The sequence below is a fragment of the Zalophus californianus genome, chromosome 2 (genome assembly GCF_009762305.2).
Source record: "Zalophus californianus isolate mZalCal1 chromosome 2, mZalCal1.pri.v2, whole genome shotgun sequence".
Taxonomy (NCBI): domain Eukaryota; kingdom Metazoa; phylum Chordata; class Mammalia; order Carnivora; family Otariidae; genus Zalophus; species Zalophus californianus.
In genome coordinates, this window is record NC_045596.1 from 29853388 (window position 1) to 29872638 (window position 19251).

General features: G+C 36.8%; 1 protein-coding gene across 6 annotated transcripts in view; it reads right to left on the minus strand.

Annotated features, from left to right (window-relative positions):
* Nucleotides 1-19251, minus strand: part of ARAP2 (ArfGAP with RhoGAP domain, ankyrin repeat and PH domain 2) — a 181962-nt gene that overhangs the window by 119087 nt on the left and 43624 nt on the right. For all 6 annotated transcript variants that reach the window (XM_027598583.2, XM_027598582.2, XM_027598585.2 and 3 more), the window contains 2 exons: nt 13357-13477; nt 4990-5168 (listed from right to left, as the gene is read on the minus strand). In XM_027598583.2, coding sequence (XP_027454384.1) covers nt 4990-5168; nt 13357-13477 — 300 coding nt within the window. The remainder of the gene's footprint in view (nt 1-4989; nt 5169-13356; nt 13478-19251) is intronic.

The window sequence follows — 19251 nt, forward strand, 5'->3', positions numbered from 1 at the left end:
ATGCCAAAAAATAATAATAATAATAGAAAGCAAGAAAAGGCTACATACAGAAAGCCACCAGAAGTCCCACTTATTTATTACGATGTGCAATACCCACAGTGGAAGGTGAGACCCTAAATAGAAGACGTCTTTTGGTCACTGCTATACCCCTAGAGCCTAGAGCAGTGCCCAGAAATGAGAAGGTGTCCAATAAAAATCCATTTTGTAAAATGGATGAATACAGAAACACAGGGAACTGTATGTAGTATAAGCTGTATAAACTGAAACACAATTCATTTTAAACAAGTTCAAGTAACACTGGAGAAAAACTATCATAATTATAACACACTGCAGGCATGTAAAACATAAGAGAACAATATTTGTAAAAATTAAACACTGCGTTTGTGAGATGGTGTTAAATAAAGGGATGACGTGTAATTTATGTGATAACAGCGCCACAGTGTTTTGCAACTGAGTAATTAGGTAGAGAATTTGTGTCTGTTTCTACATTGCCAAACTCCTTTCTAACAAATGTTTTTACATTTGTTCTCTTTAATTTTTTACAACCTATTGGGCAAGGGCGGGGGGGGGTGGGGGACATGACATTCCCTAAGGCATTTCTCCTACTCAGTAGAGAACTACTGCAAATTTCAGTTCCTACAATCTACTAATGAATGAAAGGGAAAGACAGAGATGAAAGAAAAAAATGAATATTTGAACCCAAGCAATTGGGAAAACAAAAAGTCCATGTTAATTCCATAGAGTTCAGACCTGTCAGTGAACTGTCCATAAGGAGATGCAGATTAGCATCCCCCTTGCTATCATCATACCATTTCTCTTAAAAAAGAAGGAATTTCAAAAGCAAGCAAAGACAATAATTATGATAGCCTGTTCTAACAGCTATTTTAACTTATTGATTATTGATTCAGTAGAAGGGACAGATTTAGAAAAAGGTGAAAGAATTGCTGACAATGTATTTGTAGGAATGCTAGACACAGAATCTTAAGGACACTTTCTGGAAGTAGAGAAAAAGCTCTGGAAAAGATTAACAATAATCCACAAAATCAGAGTACACTTCCAGACAGACAAGAGTTGAAGGAATGTATGGGAAATAACAGTTTCAAACTGTTTTCCAAACATTGTCCCCTTTATGCTGAGTTTGCAAATGGAATTTAATGTTTGCACTAGATCATACTCTGGCAATAAAAGTCTACGTTAAGAAAAAGGAATTAAATGATACTGTAGAATTCAATTTAATTTAAAAATTGAGATCTTAGCACAAAAAAAAAAAAAAATACCAGGAGCTATAGTTCAGAACTATGCACAATTAGTAACAGTTCTTCAATCTTTCAAAACGTATTACCACTAATCACGATTATCTTAACTTTGCACTTAAATGTTGGCACATTTAAAAATGTTCAATGAGGAAAAAGATCACTTCCAAATGAAAGTTAATCACAAAAGCGGTATGATAGTCCCAAGTTGCAGGATGATGCATTCAATGCTGCTGAAGGCTATTTTTACACATTTTCCAACTCCAAAAATATCTTGCTCTCTTTACCTAGATGCTTATCATTTTTTAAAGAAAAAAATACCCTTAGAGCAGTGTTTCACTGTATGTAGTTTTTGATACATGTGGAGGTCTTATATAAATGTGGATTACAACATTCTATCCCCAGAAATTCTAAGTCCGAAGTCTGAAATGAGCCCAAATATCTGGAATTTTAACATGCAATTTACATAATGGTCTTAGGAATAGTAAGCCATCTCTCTTCTTTACATGACACCATTTAAACCTAAAGACATTAACTTAATTACCTGAGCCAATTAGTAGCAGAGAAAGAATGAAAACCCGGAACCGCTAGCTCCATCCAATCGTCTTTGCTCTAAATGAACGTTGGAGCTTCCTTTTAAATAACTCTTCAATATATTTTACCTTTCCACCTTTATCCATTATTTGTTTACTCTCTCTGGAGTGACCTCCGAAGTAAATTTGTAAAACTATGCATCAACAGAGGCAAGAAGAATGAAAACAGTTCATATTTAGGGTAGTGTAGGTCAATTTTCCTTATTTTTTTATTCTATTCACACTACAACTTATGTGGGCAATAAATTCACTATTTAAAAATTTTTAAAACTAAAAATAGTTTAGCTTTGATGCATGGAACTCAATTAGATCCAATGCAAATTTAGATACAGAAGTTCAAAGCTAACACCTCTTTTTTTATTTTTTATTTTTACTATAGAAGTATGATTGGTATGTTATATTAGCTTCCGATATAACACCTCTTACATTTTTATAAGTAAATTTTTTTCCATATTTAAAAAAAGCACAAAATTACCGAATGTGCTGTATATATAAAACTTTTAGAAGTAGCACTGAATGATTACCTTTTAGTGCTTTTCTTAAATGCAAGCTTAAAGCCCCTTGCATTCAGGAGAAAGACTCCCCATTTAGCACATCACCCAAGTTCTTCACACAATCTGCTCAACCATGTGAAAAACCAATAGGCAACTTTCCTCTAGAGAGAAAGGCATACACCAGGATGTAAACACAGATAAAACTGGAATGGTAAGTTAGGGCCTAAACACAGAAGGCCTTCCTTAATTTAACCAGCCAGTCTTGAGCCAACTAGTTTTTTAAGACTTGACTCAAGATCAAGTCCCTCAAGACCCAGCTCCATATAAAATGATACAAATTTTTAAAAATAACACATACACAAGCAACGGTATGTACTTTTTAAGGGTATATATAAAGGCATGTTAATGCATAGAAAAGGACCTGAAATATACATGCACTGAAAGTAGGTTTATGTCTCAAAAGATGAGGAGGGGTCCAGCATTAATGCTTTAATTTTTAAGAAGAATGTATCCATTACTTGTGTATGTGGAAGTGTTTCTAATCTCCAGACTTCATTAGTTGCCCTTTTTTGCACTTCTCTACAACTCCTGCATAAGCCTAATAAAGCACTGGGTTCGTCATCCATCACAAACAATGGTCTTGTCAGACTTTTCTTCCTGGAAGATAGGACTTGAGTCCTAAGCAAGCGCACCACTTGCAGAATGCCTCACCTGGTAGAATGTGTATTACTTAATACACACATACTCTGAACCTCCTAAGCAGCTAAGTTATTCAAGGAAAGAAGCTTAGGCTATTTCTAAAAGGTCACAGGCCAGAAATTTTCAACATACACTTTAAAAAGAAAGTTTGGTATAGTTGCTAAGATGCTACACTTAGAGTCATAAAGTTCTGGTTTTGTTATGCATGACTATCTACAATCCTTATGCAATCTTCGTTTTCCTCATCTATAAAACATGGAGGAGAAGATCTTCCTCCTATATTTGTGGGCAAGATTAAAAGGAAATGTTTATAAATTAATTAGCACAATACCTGGTACTCACCAGATGATAGTCATTCTTATGCTTTTTATGTTCAATTGCTAATATTAAAGCAATAATTTCATACAATTTCTAATCAGAGAATGTTAATAAAACTTTAAAAAAATCTACTTTGGGAGAATAACATAAACTCAATCTAGCTAATGGAAGCGATGAAACTAATAATGTGAAGTCCGTCAAATCCATGCAAGTAAAAAATGAATACCTCAATTAATCTGGCAAAGTAACTTACATACCAATAAACGCAAATTACGCATTTTTACATTCCATTCCAATGAGAAAAGTTTTAATCATCTCACTTCAGACTGAAAATGTTCACATTCAGTTCATACACATTATAAGCTCTACATCACTATTCTTCTTGAGAAATATGTTAACTATCCAAGTTATTAATATGCCAACAGTGCTCAATGATGCCTTCCACAGTTAATTGGCTAAGAAATCTTATCCAAAAAATATAATAAGATCACACTGCAGTTCAGAAGATGTTTTAAAGATCTATAGTTAATATTTTTTGAAACTAATGTTTGTTTTGAGTTGACATCTGTATTTGTTATGAAAAGTCAGCATTTATATCCCAGCCTATCATAATTCATTATATGTCATTAATGAGTTCATCTTAGATCAGATATCCAAAGCACACCATGCAATTCCATAAATTACTAAGCATCTAGGCTAAAAGATTAAGAATGCATTCCCAAAAAGGGACATTTTCTTATACATAATGAAAACCAGATATGTTAGGGGCACCTGGTTGGCTCAGTCAACTCAGGTCATGATCTCAGGGTCCTGGGATCGAGCCCCACATCTAGCTCCCTGCTCAGTGGGGAGTCTGCTTCTTCCTCTCCCTCTGCCCCTCTCTCTGCTTGTGTGTGTGCATGCGCATGCTTTCTCTCAAATAAATAAAATCTTTAAATATATATAAAATAAAATAAAAATCAGATATGTTAGAGAAAGGGAAGTCTACAGAATCAAATAAAGTTAACAGAATTTGTTAGAACTTTAATACCAGTCTCCTCAAAACACTAAACTTCTCTATTAAGTCTTTCTAATATTAACCAAATTCAATAAGTCAACAACTCAAGTCCACTTCATTTATATGTGGTGTATGTGTATGTATGTGCATATATGAACCACTTGCCTATAGTGAATTATTTCCTCTGCAAGCAACATATCTACTTAAAAAAAAAATGCTGGAAACTCAAGAAAACATGTTACCTGTGCCTACTCTTATTTTCTATTACAAAAGAAACACAACAGGTGCAGAACCGTGCCTATTTCATCAACAGCTGTAATGGTTAATTGATTCTTGATTGTTACCTCATATAGCGTTATAACCCCACTTCAGCTAAAGAATACCCTTCAAAAATTATTTTCAAGATTTAATTTCCCCAGTCCCTTAAAAAGGTGATGTCTAGCTTCAAATTTGATGTAGATTACTTTCCTGTCACCGAGGAACGGAGAAAAGTCAACAAAACAACTCTTTCTTACATTTGGTGCAGTACTCAAGGCAAAAGTAAGGCGCTATAAGTAAAAACACTAATAAGTCTAAAAAAGCACAGTTAATGTAATCAAGGCACCGCAATTTGCAATTACTATAACAGAGCTCACCTGTTCATTTTTGCAAAGCCACACGCTGTTTCCACTTAACACAGTAAAAATTTTGGCTTTATACCCTCTCAGTTCAAGATAGCCACATTTCTCAGGTGCAGCAGCTGCTTGAGACTGCAAGGCAGGGGATTGTGATTTCAGTGCATTTAACAGTATGCTGATCCAGTCATTTCTCTCCTCTGAAAATGAAGACAGGAGAAAATACATACATCCATACTCATATAAATTATACAGACACAGAAACATGGGCAAAGGATCTATTTTCCCTATAACACATAATTTACAGATTCTTTCCCACAACCACAATCTAAATGCTACTGCAGTCAGAGCCAATGGCCTAATTCTGTAAGAGAAAAGAAATAACACTACCCAGGTGTTCTGTAATCAATACTACTGGCCCCACCTGGGAGCTTATTAGAATGCAAAATCTCAGGCCCCACTCAGGACCTGATGAATCAAAATCTTCAGTTTAAGAAGATCCCCAGGTGATTTGAATCCATGTTAATATTTAAGAAGCACTCTTATATATTATTCATGACATTGGATTTTCTCTTTTAATAGAAGTAATACTGACATGAGTTAACAGATTTTATCTGGCAATTAAGTTGCTCAAAGGCCCAGAAAATCTTACTTGTTACTTAGAGCCTACTCTACTTAAGAGTATGCTGACTTGATATTCATTCATCCAATTCCATTCTCACTACAGTAACAATAGCATCTCATTTGGTAAATTAAAATTTGGTTTTCTCCCTCCACAAAAGCTAAGTGACCTTCAACTATGTATAACACACTGTGTTATGGACACAGGACTCTGATCTAGTCCCCAAAGAGCAATAAAAGTTGTAAGTCAAGTTATATATGAACACATAACAGAATACTATAAATGTCATACAAATGATATCAAATAAAATATGAGTCAATTCAATGGAAGTAAGTCATTTGCTGAAGGTCATACAGCAAGTTAGTATTAAAATTAGGAGAATCAAATGTTTTAACTCAGACAACTGTTCTCAGCACTATGAAAAAAAAAGTATTTGCGCTAGGTCTTGGAATGAGGAGCATTTGAAAAGACAAAACTGGAGTCTGGTGAGGGAAGAGCAGAACTTTATGACTCTGAGCAGAGAAGAACACAAGAACAAAGGCAGAAAGAACCAACATCTGCTCAGACTAACTTATAGATAAGCATATTGATAATTTTGAACTCAAGAGGAAACAGGAAATATGGATAGAGCTTCTGCAGTACCTGTATAGAATATCGCCTCCAAACTTTTTTACGGGGGGGCGGGGGGGGAAGTCAAGAATCTTAGCAAGGAAATGACATGATTAGTATGACGATAGGGAGACCAAACTGGAAGCCTGGGGAGGATGAGGACTAAGGCAAGAGAGGCCTGAAGTACAATGAAAACGGAAACAAAAGCGTATCTGAAGAGTTAAGACCTTAGGTGACGGGAAAAAATAGCTGAAGTTTTAAATATGTTTGACAGGTATTCACAAAAAAAATATAAATTATCAAAATAAAAGTTAGCCTAGTACAATGACTTGAGCAAAGAAGGTGAAAGATTCCATTTTATTAACAGAACCATCTCAGGTCTTCAGTGCCCTAGCAGGAGCATCTAGGTGGACAGCAACGCGTGAACGAAGGCAACCTACACAAAAGAAGATTCATGGAAGTAGATAAATGTTTAATGTGAAAGGAGAAACAGGACAAATCCTGAGGTACAACTCTATCTATGAGGCAAGAAAATGGGCTAGCAAAAAAAACAAAGAAGTGATTATCAAGGCAAAAGGAACAAAACAAAACAGCCTGAATTCCAGGTAGGAAAAAATTATCAAGAAGGAAGGAGGAGGAAAGAATAAGCAGAGCCCAAGCTTGGAAAATTGGGTAGTATCTCAGATCTAAGGTGTGGACAGAATTACTCCATTATGGATTCAAGATCTCTAGATCTTGGTCTAGGTCTCCAGATTAGACTTGCTCCCATTCAAACATGAACCCTAAGTTATTTTATAATGAGCCATAATTTTTAAATTATCTTTATTTTTTCCTCACCTTCCAAACTACTAAAAACAGTTTTGTCTTTAATGACCAAGGCCAATTTATTAAAACTCATTCAACAATGCTTTACTACAGGTATTACATAGTCCCCAGGTAATAGTTCCCATGGATCAGGAAGAAATATTTACCCAACTTCCCCAGCATCATTAGAAACTAAAACACATGAAAATGTCTACATTTTATATCTACACGAACAGATCCAGACTGCACTAGGATAACTTATATTTTCAGGAACAACAACAAACCTTCCACTGGTTATTACTTGTGATCATTAGTTTCACACAAGATACTCCTGCCAAGTAAACAACACATTGTTTTTTGTTTGTTTTTATTAACCTACAGAAATCATTTAGTTTGAAATGTAGGTCATATTTTTACTGAAAAGAAACCCAACTTAGTTTTTTTTTTAATTTTCTTTCAACTTTTATTGAAATATAATCAACATACAGTGCTCTATCAGTTCCAGGTGTACAATATGCTTCAAAACTTCCATACGTTACTCAGCGCTCATCAAGGTAAGTGTACTTTTAATCCCCTTTACCTATTACCTATTTCACCCATCCCCTCCCCCATCTCCCTTCTGGTAACCACCAGTTAGTTCTCTGTATTTAAGAGCCTGTTTTTCTGTCTCTTTTCTTTCTTTTTTCATTTTGTTTTGTCTCTTCAATTCCACGAGTGAAATCACATGGTCTTTGTCTTTCTCTGATTTGTTTCACTTTGTAGGTCATAACTTTATAAACTAGGCCAAAGTGTTTGTGGCTTCTACCTTGCTCTTAGCATATATCTCAGTTTCTCAGGAAAATAATTTGAAACTGGCAATTGCATCTGTTGGACTTAAACATATGATGGCTGCATCTCAACAAATGGTTCTCTTATAGCCTAGAAGTATTATCTAGCTCCTGAGGGCCTCATTTACTAATAGGAAGTAAACAGTCATGAATAAGTACGAGAATTAATTGTAACATTCAGTTTATTCTTAATTACCCATGCCAATGGAGATAAACAGTGATACAGATCATTCAAACACAGTAAAATAGATTACAAGCAGTACTGGTATTTGGCTATGCAACGTGTGTGTCCTTAGACATGGGGAATATGCTTTGATAAGTCACAATATTCCAAATCAAATACTGATCTTCCCTTGGGCTAAGTGTCTTGGGCAAAGCTTAGTTACTATGCTAGCTTCTGCCTGCTCTTCACACCAAGGTGCTTTTATTCTTTCCAATAACAAACATTTACTGTCTATCTTGATCTTAGCACTGTTCTAAGCACTATTCCTTAGAGAATTGCCCTGACCTAGATATAGCTTTGCTGAAAGTAGAGCATTCCAGGTTGGAAAAAGGAAAAAAAAAAAGGGGGGGGGGGAGTAGAGAAAACAAAATCACCACTTTCTTATAATTATGCTAGAATATAAATAAAAGTAATAGCAATTCCCTCAAACCAGTTCTTGAGGTTTTCAGGAATGAACGCCAACTACTGTAAGAATCAAAAAAGTAAAAAAAAAACAAAAACCAAAAAGAGACAATATTCTCTGACCACTAGATTTAGCAGTAGGCATATTCATTAGTAACATAAAGGACTGATTATCCTAGGGATTAACTACATAAGGGCTGTGTAAAAGATTAGTAACAGAATTTAACAAAGTCTAGATGGACCTTTACTTTTGATACACTAATATAATTGAACTAAAGATTCCTCAACGTAACCCATGATCAATTTCAGAGAAGGAAGTATCTGCACACCATGACTGTTTGTGAAATCAATAGCCATTCATTTGTACAAATATTAACTGAGGACCTACTGGGTTTCAAGACCTATTCTGAATACCAGCAAGGGAAGCATGAACAAGACAGACCACAGCCTTAATCTCCTGGAGTTTGCCCTCTCGTGAAAGGAGGAAGGCAATGAAACATAGATATATAATGTATTACACAGTGACAAGTGCAATGGGACAAAATAAAGCAAGGGATGAGGGACACAAGAAGTGCTACCTTATACTTAGTACTAGAAAAAGCCTCAGAAAGAAGGCAATGGTTAAGCAAAAGCCTAAAGGAAATGGAAGTGACAGGGCAAGTCAGGAGGATGGCTGCAGGAGGAGCACTCTCAGATGAAGAAAGCAAGTGTCAATGCCCTGGGGTTGACATGGGGGTTTGACATGTTCAAGGAACAAGAGAAGAGCTGAAATGTAGTGAGCGAGGGAGAGCACGGGAGGAGACAAGGACAAAGAGACCAGAGCCAGATCACGTAACGGCTCTTGGACATAAGTATTTTACTCTCAGGGAGATGGAAAGACAACACAGCATCTGAAGTGGACTGATGTGATCAGACTTCCTTGATGCATGATCACTGACAGCTGTATAGAAAACAGGACTATAAGTCGATCAAAGGCGGTTATTACAATAACCCAGAGAGAGGTGGTGGCTTGCATTAGACTAATAAGGACAGCGGTGTTGAGAATCGATCAGAATCCAGATATATTTCCAAAGTCAAAAATGATCAGATATGCTGATGGGTTGGATGTGCGATATGAGAGGAAAAAGATTCAAGAATGACTCCACAGTTTGTGACCCATTACGATAGTTGACCAACTTATACAACGGAGAACTTTCAATTCCCCTGGCTTTCCCTCCACCTAGTAAATGTTCCATTCACAATGTTCTAAAAACATTAAATATTTTGGGCACCTGGGTGGCTCAGTGGGTTAAGCGTCCAACTCTTGATTTTGGTTTGGGTCTCAGGGTCGTGAGACTGAGCCCTGTCTCAGGCTCCATGCTCAGCGCAGAGTCTGCTTAAGATTCTCTCTCTTTCCTTCTGCCCCCCACCCCACTGTGCTCTCTTTCTCCTTCAAAACAAAAAACCAACATTGACTATTTCAAAACAGGCAAGTCTGCTTGCCCACAATAACTAAGGGAAATTTATGTTTCTTACCAAGTGCTCTTTAAAACAAACAAACAAGCTTGGCAGTACCATCGCTGCCACTGGAGGGCTGTAAGATGCCGTCTGGAAACAGAGTTGAGTGGAAAAACACCTGCCTGCCTCCCAGGGATCCAGGAACAGCTGAGACAGACAGGAACATGACACTACAGCTGAAACCCAGCACTGAAACTGGCCCAGGAACACAAATGACCACCCAGAATTCTTAAGCCCTTTCCTCACTATATGAACTGCCAACTCGCAACATCACCTGCTTTTTGAAGTCATGCATCCGCGTGTGTGACCACAGCTACCAGGGGAATACAGACTGGAGAGATCATTAGCTGTTATGAGCCTATGATCAACTCCAGTGGTTCTGCTTCAGGACAAAGGAACCCCACTAAATTTTTTATTTGAGGAAAAGTATTTTTAAAATGTTACTATTTCAACATAATTCACTTTCAACTAAGAGCATAACAATACTTCACTAGGAAACCTGGGGGAATTGAAGCCTTTGAAAATTTGTGGGAAAAAGATGCCAAATTACAATCCTGTCTTAGCAATGCCAGTGGGCAAGGCAGCAGTTTGGGAACAGGGACCCTGGCTTCAGAGGAGACAAAGGATAGGCCATTCGGAACCTTCTCACCAAAAATGGAGAATTCATTTCTGGTAGGATGTCAAGCCATTTCCCCTTTGTGTTCTAAACTTTTGTCTTGCTTCTTGGTTAGACTGAAGTAAAGTTTCTTTTGGCTTAAAAGTTAAGTCAAATATTTCATAAGCCACTATGATTGATTTCTTAGTTCCCCCAAAGTAAAAAACAATCAACCATCTTTATACATGGGAGAAGGAAAAAACAATAAAACATACTTAGTATCTTGTTGAAGGTGCCATACTAAATATATAGACACACGTATACTATTTATACACACACACATCTCTACATTTACCTATCTTTAAAAACGTTAGTTATGACATTAAAATGACTTTTTTTTTAAAGATCTTATTTATTCATGAGAGAGAGAAGGGGGGACAGAGGCAGAGGGAGAAGCAGGCTTCCTGCTGAGCAGGGAGCCTGATGCGGGGCTCAATCCCCAGGACCCTGGGATCACCACCTGAGCTGAAGGCAGACGCTTAACCAACAGAGCCACCCAGGTGCCCTAAAAATGACTTTTAATGAAACCACATCACTCAGTAATTCCACGTGGATAGTCTCAGTTTTTACTGAAGCATGTTTTAAAACAAAGACCTAAGACTTATTTCATAAATAATAACTTATACCAAAGTTTTAATGAAATTCTTATGCTGTTTCTATCATAATTATGTGATACATGAACTATGAACTATATATGAACTATGTATCACAGCATGTAACTTTTAAACATGTGGGTTGATATATTCTACTTAAATGTGTCTGTTTAACTTTTAACTACAGTAAGTAAATATGGCTAAACAGATTTTCACACAGGTGGGAAGTTTTATTTAGTGTGTCTATCTTAAAATGCAAGCTATGCGGCATATGTGAAATTCATTTTGAGAAGCCAAGGGGAAAGTGATAAGCACCTCAAAGAAACAGGCAGTCACCTTCTAGGCAGAGGAAATCAAAGCATAAGGAAAGATCGTCACGATATCCAGTCCAAAGGAGACTATCTTGGGCCTTCCTGGTCACACTCAATGCTGCCACTGAGGCACAAAAACAGCCACAGACAATATGTAAATGAATGACGGTGACTGTGATGGAACAAGACTTTGTTTACAAAAATAAGCAGTGGCCAGATTTAGGCGACGGGCCATGGTTTGCCAACCCCGACTCGAGGCTATAGATCTCAACGATTTTTTAAATAGCAACTTAAGTAAGAAGTACTGTTTCCCCTACATATGTGCAATATTTACACAGGTATGTCTCACAATACTTACTAGAAGCAATGCACTTTAATACTTCTTATTCTATTTCATGCTTGTTTTTTCTGTTTTGGGGGGATTTGTTTTAGTACCATCAGAAACCACTAAGTTGATTTCACAAATGCATAGTGATGCACAGTTTGAAAAAAGCTGCCCCAGTGTGGACAGCAGCTAGAACTTACGCATTTACTGATTATGCCAAGGAACAATGAAAGCTTTCTAGGAATAGGTAGGATTTATTGAATGTTTTCTATGTGCCTTGCACTGGTATATGTTCTAAGAATCTATCAGTATAAAAAAGACAAATATTGCCCCATAAGATCTAATATTGTTGTAGTTTATAAAAGGGTAAAATGGGCTCTGTGTAAAATGGGATTTTTTTTATAAAATGGGATAATTGTAACACTTACATGCCTCACAAGACTATCATGAAGACTGAAGCACAGATCACTGCATATATCAAGAATTTAGTAAGTTCTCTAAATCACAATTATTCAAATAATTAAGTACCAAGAAGTATTTTCAAAACTGAGTTATAATCTATACTAAAATAAAAGCTTTAAAAAAGAAGTTAAAATTATAATTCTTTAATTAATGAGGATGGCCTTACCTATATTATTTAAAAGTAGTGACGAATATAGTAATAACGTGTTGATAGTCAATCAAAGTATGCAACAGAAAACTCTTAGCTCTCCTGGATCTCCCCCCTTACCACCCCTCAAAAGTCAGAAAAGATCTAAGGATTTAGGGGCGCCTGGGTGGCTCAGTCGGTTAAGTGGCTGCCTTTGGCTCGGGTCATGATCCTGAGGTCCTGGGATCGAGCCCCACGTCCAGCAACCTCCTCCACGGGGAGCCTGCTTCTCACTCTCCCTCTGCCTGCCACTCTGCCTACTTGTGCTGTCAAATAAATAAATAAAATCTTTAAAAAAAAAAAAAGATCTAAAGATTTAGTCTCTATCCATAAACCGCATGCCATCTAATTTTCACCATCAAGTGACCTATAGCAGAGGAAGAAGGTAAAAAGAATTGAAAAAGTATAAAAGATGCTCCAAAATCTGTACTAGAATGATTACTGAGCCTATGTCTTCAGTTGAACCTGGCATAAGTTAACTTCCCTAGAACCAACCTTTTAATAGTGAGAAAAATTGTTTTTGCATATTAAATAACTACTTTGCATTATCAAACAACAGCTAAAAGGTGGACTCCAAAGGAGCAGAGATTTTTGTCTTTTTTTTTTTTTCACTGCTATATATCCAGAATTTAGAAGAATTCTTGGCACTTAGTAGATTCTAAGTATTTGCTGCAGGCAAGAATAATGAACAAAGGGCAAATGACTTGCCAACTTGTTTATGGCATTCAAAATAATATAAAATGTAAATTACTTAAAAGTAACATATTTTAAGATCTCTTGACGTCTGTAGCTTCACTAGTTTATCAGTCTTCTGATTGGTCAGAAAGTAATGTCAATGAGTGTTTCTACAGGGATAAAGAAATAATCTTACCTTCTTTTTCTACTCTAAAAACAAAAGTTCTCTGTGTTGTAACAACTTCAAATTTGTTGTCTCCTTGAACCCGTACCGTAGATATAGCAGAAAGGGGAATTATTCCTTTTGAATACTTTTCCTGTATTAGAGAAAAAGATACACAAACAAGACAGATTAAAATGAAATTCTTGTGACCTTATCAGAAAAAGAATGGTACAATATTTGTAAATATTTACAAGCATATTGTGTTTCTTTCATAATTTTAATCTAAATTTTTAAAATGACATACAAATAGTATATATCCTCAGACACACTTAACACCCCAGAAAGGAAAATATTAAATGGTCCTTTCACGTGAGATGTCTTTTCAATTTTCTCCTCTTCTGGAATTTAAAATTAAAAGGCAAAGAATCAAATACAAACAATTGCACTAGACCAGCAATACAGAGTTCCCAAAACCAACTGTATGTTTTTTAAAACAATCTGGTCAAAATGATTTTATGGTGTTTGCAGGCATCTGCTGGCCATGATGGGTACTGTAACTAAACTACTTTAAAACTACTGCTACTGCATATTGTGAACAAGAATATCTATCAAAACCAGACTGTTGCATTATATCAATTAAACATATTACCCAGTGATTCTAATAATTATCTTAATATCACAACTGCCTCACTCTACCTTTAATTCCCCAACAAAAAATGAATGAAAAAGACAAAAGAATGGAAAAAGATGGATTTGTCTGTTTGCAACTGGCATATACCTAACACAATTTTGCCTGTTAGCAACTGGCACACGCATTTTACCATTTTGCTCAAGAAGGTCATTCTGAAGACTCTTGGTAGCTTTCTCAGTCTTTGTTTTTCCGGATCCACCAAAACCATTTGGCATAAGGACCACCTGACAATTTCAGCTTTTTACTAAGGGTGAAATATTTACTGGGCCTTGTGTTGGAAAGAAAATTCAAATAGTATTTACACATTCAAGGAGCCTCAAAATGAAAAACAAGCTAATGTAATGACAGAAAAGTTTAAAACGTAGTCTGAACCATGGAACGTATGAGTACAAAGATGGAAACTCCCAACTTCTGCTTAAAAGAGGTCAGATGTTTTCACAGACATAATGACATTAGAGCCTGACCTGAAGAAAGCTTGAGTTTAACCACACAGATAACTGGTTGGGAGGCCATCCTGGCTGGAAACTTTAATAATAATAAAGGCAAAGTAGAGAAATAAGAGCATCCACAGTGTAGAGTCCAAAGAGGTAAAACTGGAAACACATATCAAGGACACATTATGGAAGGTCTTAGATATCAGAAGAGTCTGGATACATCTTTACAGGGTTTCTTCTACTATTTCCTTCCACAGAATGATTCACGGAACTCTCATTTTTTAGCAGATCCCAAGTATCTGAAGCAACTGGTTTAAATGTATTAAACCATTCCATGCAGAGAACAAACGTCAAGGTCATATTCCTCCTAGTGGTAAACTCCTGCCATGTATTATCAGATAGGTAAGGGACAGTCACGGTCAGCAGCCCAGTGTTCTACTGGGAGGTTATCCTCTGCCCGTTGAGAAGATATACTATGCTATCATGGCATTCCCTCTTAGTTCTCTGACAGTTTCTTCTCTTCCAATGCCTCTGCTCCAATCTCCTATCCCTGACTACATGTATGCATCAAAATCCTATGCATTCTTCAACACCATTTTAACTACAAACACCACAAAGGCTTTCCCACATCCCCTCACACAGCCAACACTGAACACGGTTTCTGAACTGTAACTGAAGAAGATGAGTGGGCAAACTCACAGAAAAACAAGGACGTCAAGAAGTAAGTAATTTCAAGGCAACTTTTCTTCTCCTTGTTTTCCACTTTTTTATCTTCTCTAAGAAAATCCATTCTTGCTATTTCAACTGCCAACTTCATGAGGAAAATCCTAAAATCTGTCCCTTCCTTATCCATTTTGGTCAACTCCAACCTCATATTTCAAGTTGCATGTAACTGCAATGGTGCATATAACTGTCCCATAAGCACCTCAAACTTTAAATTATCTCCTGAAAACATAACCTCCCCCCCCTTTATATCTGTTCATTAAAATACTACTCTTCTAGTCAGTCTTAAGTAGTCATTCATTTGTGTGGCTCATTTGCACCCACATAACTTGGGACTCTCCCTACAGTGACTGTGTCAACTTCCTCCCTGGCACTCTCTGATTCTCTCCAGTCACATGAGCCTTCTTTGAGGTTCCATGAACATACCATGTTTCTCCCCAATCTAGTGCCTTTGCTTACTCTGTTATTCAAGAAATGCTGTCCACATCCAGCTTCACATGGTTCCTGCCTCTCCATCCTTCACATTTCAGCATAAGTATATGCTCCAGAAGAAAGGTTTTCTGACCAGCCTCTTCTCATAGGCCCCCCATCCTCACCTAGGCAGAAGACCCTAATTTAAGCTAATAACAACCTGCATGTTTCCTTTATAGCAATTACTAACTATAACTTAAACAGTGATTTTTATATTTACTGTGTGATCATTTGATTAAGACGGTCTCCCCAAATAGACGGTGGGTCATACATCTGTTTTCCTCAGACCTTACACATAATTGGCATTGCAGAAACATTTTCTCAATTAATGAATTCTATGTCCAATCAATCACAATCAAATCAAGCTCTGACAGCTCATTTTTGGTATTTTTTTCTAAATTCATTTTTTAATACCTCCACTTGCCTACACAGCCTACACCCAGATAATTACTGCCCGATTTACTGCACACTCCCTTGATTTGCCTCCCTACTTTCACTTCTCTTCCTTCTAACCTTTCTTGCATATGATTGTTCAAATGTCATAGTTGGAAAAAAATAAAGAAAAGGTTCATAGAGGGGGATTAAAAAAATGGATCTTGAAGTTTGCACAGAATTTTGATGGATGGCAATGGCTCAGAAGGTTCAGATGGAAGAGCAAAAACATGGAGATGAAAATACAGGAAAAAGACATGTTCGCATTCCCCACAGTGTGTACCCAGATACCGCTGAAAAAAGTCATGCAAAGAAATACATGACTGACTGGCTTAAAGGAAACCCAATAAATGCAGCCGGGTATGATGGCAATGCTAGGCACTACTAGACCGCTAAGTGCTCCAGGAATGAGACAAGTGGGAAAATGTCTCCCTAGTGTCAGGCAACCTCAGACATGGGAAGGACCATAGTACCTTTGGGGACAGTGCAAGGACCTCTGGCTGTAAGTCTATAGTGGCTGAGATAAACTGAAAAATCTAGAATGTCCACAAACATTTACACTTCTCTTAGATGATCCATTCTCAAATCTTAATTTGCTTAAGAATTACAAGAGCTTATAAAACTAGATCTCTAATGAGATAATTAACCATTTGTGGAATAAAAATGTTACCATTGACACATTTTTCAGTATAGAAAAAGCAAGCAGCGCTGTAGGAAAAGAAATCAGAATTTTAAATAGGAGATTTTCCCACCTCTAGATCTGCTTAAAGAGATTAAAACAATTCCTTACAAAAAAGCAACCCACCCACATGCCTATAATAATATCCTATTTAACAGGTAAATACTCCAAAATAGAAAAATAAATAAATTCCCCCAGGAGTGATCAAAATGTACTTAACAAGCTAACTATCATGTCACTTTAACCTCAGGAAGTTATAGTTTCTCTAGTGGCTCATTTGTAATCTATTATGAGGTCCCAAGAAATCTCGTAATTCTTAACACTGTAGAGTTGACTTTATATTTCTCTTCAAACAACACACGATAAAGACAAGATAGAGAAAAAAAAAAAAGGCTCAGAATGATTGTGTTTTTCAGAGTGTAAAATCTTCCTTAAGGACAGAAATTTTAAAGCATCCCTTGAGCCTATAACACACAGATATCTAGGTCAAGTTTGTCATTTATCTACTACCACTTTCAGACAATGAAATGACCACAGAGCAATTCTGCCCCCAGCCGAGTGAGAATGGGGGTGAGTGAGATTTCTTGGCAGGTGACAAGATATCAAGGCTGGTGGGATGATGCCATTTTCAGTAATACAATGAAAAAGTTCTTGCAGAGACGTGATAGAGCAGCACTGAGGAAAGTGAGGGAAAACTAGAGAAACACAGAGCTCTGCCCAGCCACACACTCCTCAGATGCACCTTTAAACACTGAAAGGTGTGAGGACTCAGCACACATGACAGATGACACTGTCGCTATGGCCACACCCAGGCCTTCCACACACTGGCCCTGAAATGCCCTCTTCCCAGCCCTCCAATCTATCCTTGAGCAAGGTGGGTCACAACAGAAACTGTGTCTCCTTTTAGGAAACAGCCAACCCAACATTTTTATTTTTTTGCCAAGATGAAACCAACCATCTGGATAGTAAAGGGACGAAATGCCACAAAAACAGTAATTCAAATTTTAAAAACATTGTTAAGCAAAAGAATTTGTAACCATTCATTTTAACATGAACTTTGTATCACAATTTCAAACCAAGGTTGCGGCATTTTTGTTGCATCAATGCCGACAACGTGGCAGGCACTCAATCTCACTGCTGGACACGGATACCAGAAATTCTCTCTCCCACATGGGGATAATACCACCACCAACAGAGTCTCATGGCACGGAAGTCTTACTCTTGAATAGTATTCCCCCTCATTTCAATCAAACCAGAGAAGGGCACAGCTGCTAAAAAAAACCTAGGGGTCAGATTCCAGCAGATACAGAGACCACATTGTACCCACCGCTGGAATGGAAACTGTCTCAACATGCAAATGCACAAGCAAACTAAAAACAGTAGCAAAGGCAGAAAATCAGCTTTTAAAAAATACTCATCCCACCATCTTGCAAACCTCGAAGAGGTGTGTTTAAACTTATTTAATGCTTTATCTGGATGACTACAAGGTGAAACCAAGTAATACTTCTCCAAACTTTCTAATGTTCTTAGTATTGGAGCATGTGTCCTGTAGCACTGAAGAATCAATATATGAAAGGGAGTTTCTTTTCAAGCCACAAATATCACAATAGGAAGAAATATTCTCCAAATAATGAGAAAATAATGTTAGAGTATAAGCTATAAATAAGAAAATGTGCTTAAATGTTAAATGAATCTAGCAAGAGAATGTTTATATTTCAGACTATAAGATTACCTGATTTTAATTAAAAATACTATATATTTATTAGTTCCAACTTTTCATTAAGGAAAACTGTCAAACACAGAGAAGTAGAATGATTATGACAACTGACATCGATATATCCTCCAACCAGATTTGACAACTGTTAACATCTTCAGTTTTTATTTTACCTATGTGTGTGTGTAAATATATTTATAAATATAAATATATAGATAAGTAACATCTGAAAAACATCGGCAGATAGGACACTTCAAATATTACAGCCTACATCTCCTAAGAATAAAGACATTCTCATACCTAATGAAGACATGATCAAAACAGTATCATGTTGTTAAGATTCACTTGCCTAAAGACAAAATTGTGACCACTTTCTCATCAAGATGTTCAATGAGCTCTAGCTCCAAAGAACTTCTCAGTTTCATCTCTTCAAGTCTCCTTCATATATTCTTTTTTTTAAATTTTATTTTGTTATGTTAATCACCATACATTACATCATTAGTTTTTGACGTAGTGTTCCATGATTCATTGTTTGCGTATAACACCCAGTGCTCCATTCAATATGTTTCCACAGTTTGGCTATTGTGGACACTGCTGCTATAAACATTGGGGTGCACGTACCCCTTTGGATCCCTACATTTGTATCTTTGGGGTAAATACCCAGGAGTGCAATTGCTGGATCGTATGGTAGCTCTATTTTCAACTGTTTGAGGAACCTCCATACTGTTTTCCAGAGTGGCTGCACCAGCTTGCATTCCCACCAACAGTGTAGGAGGGTTCCCCT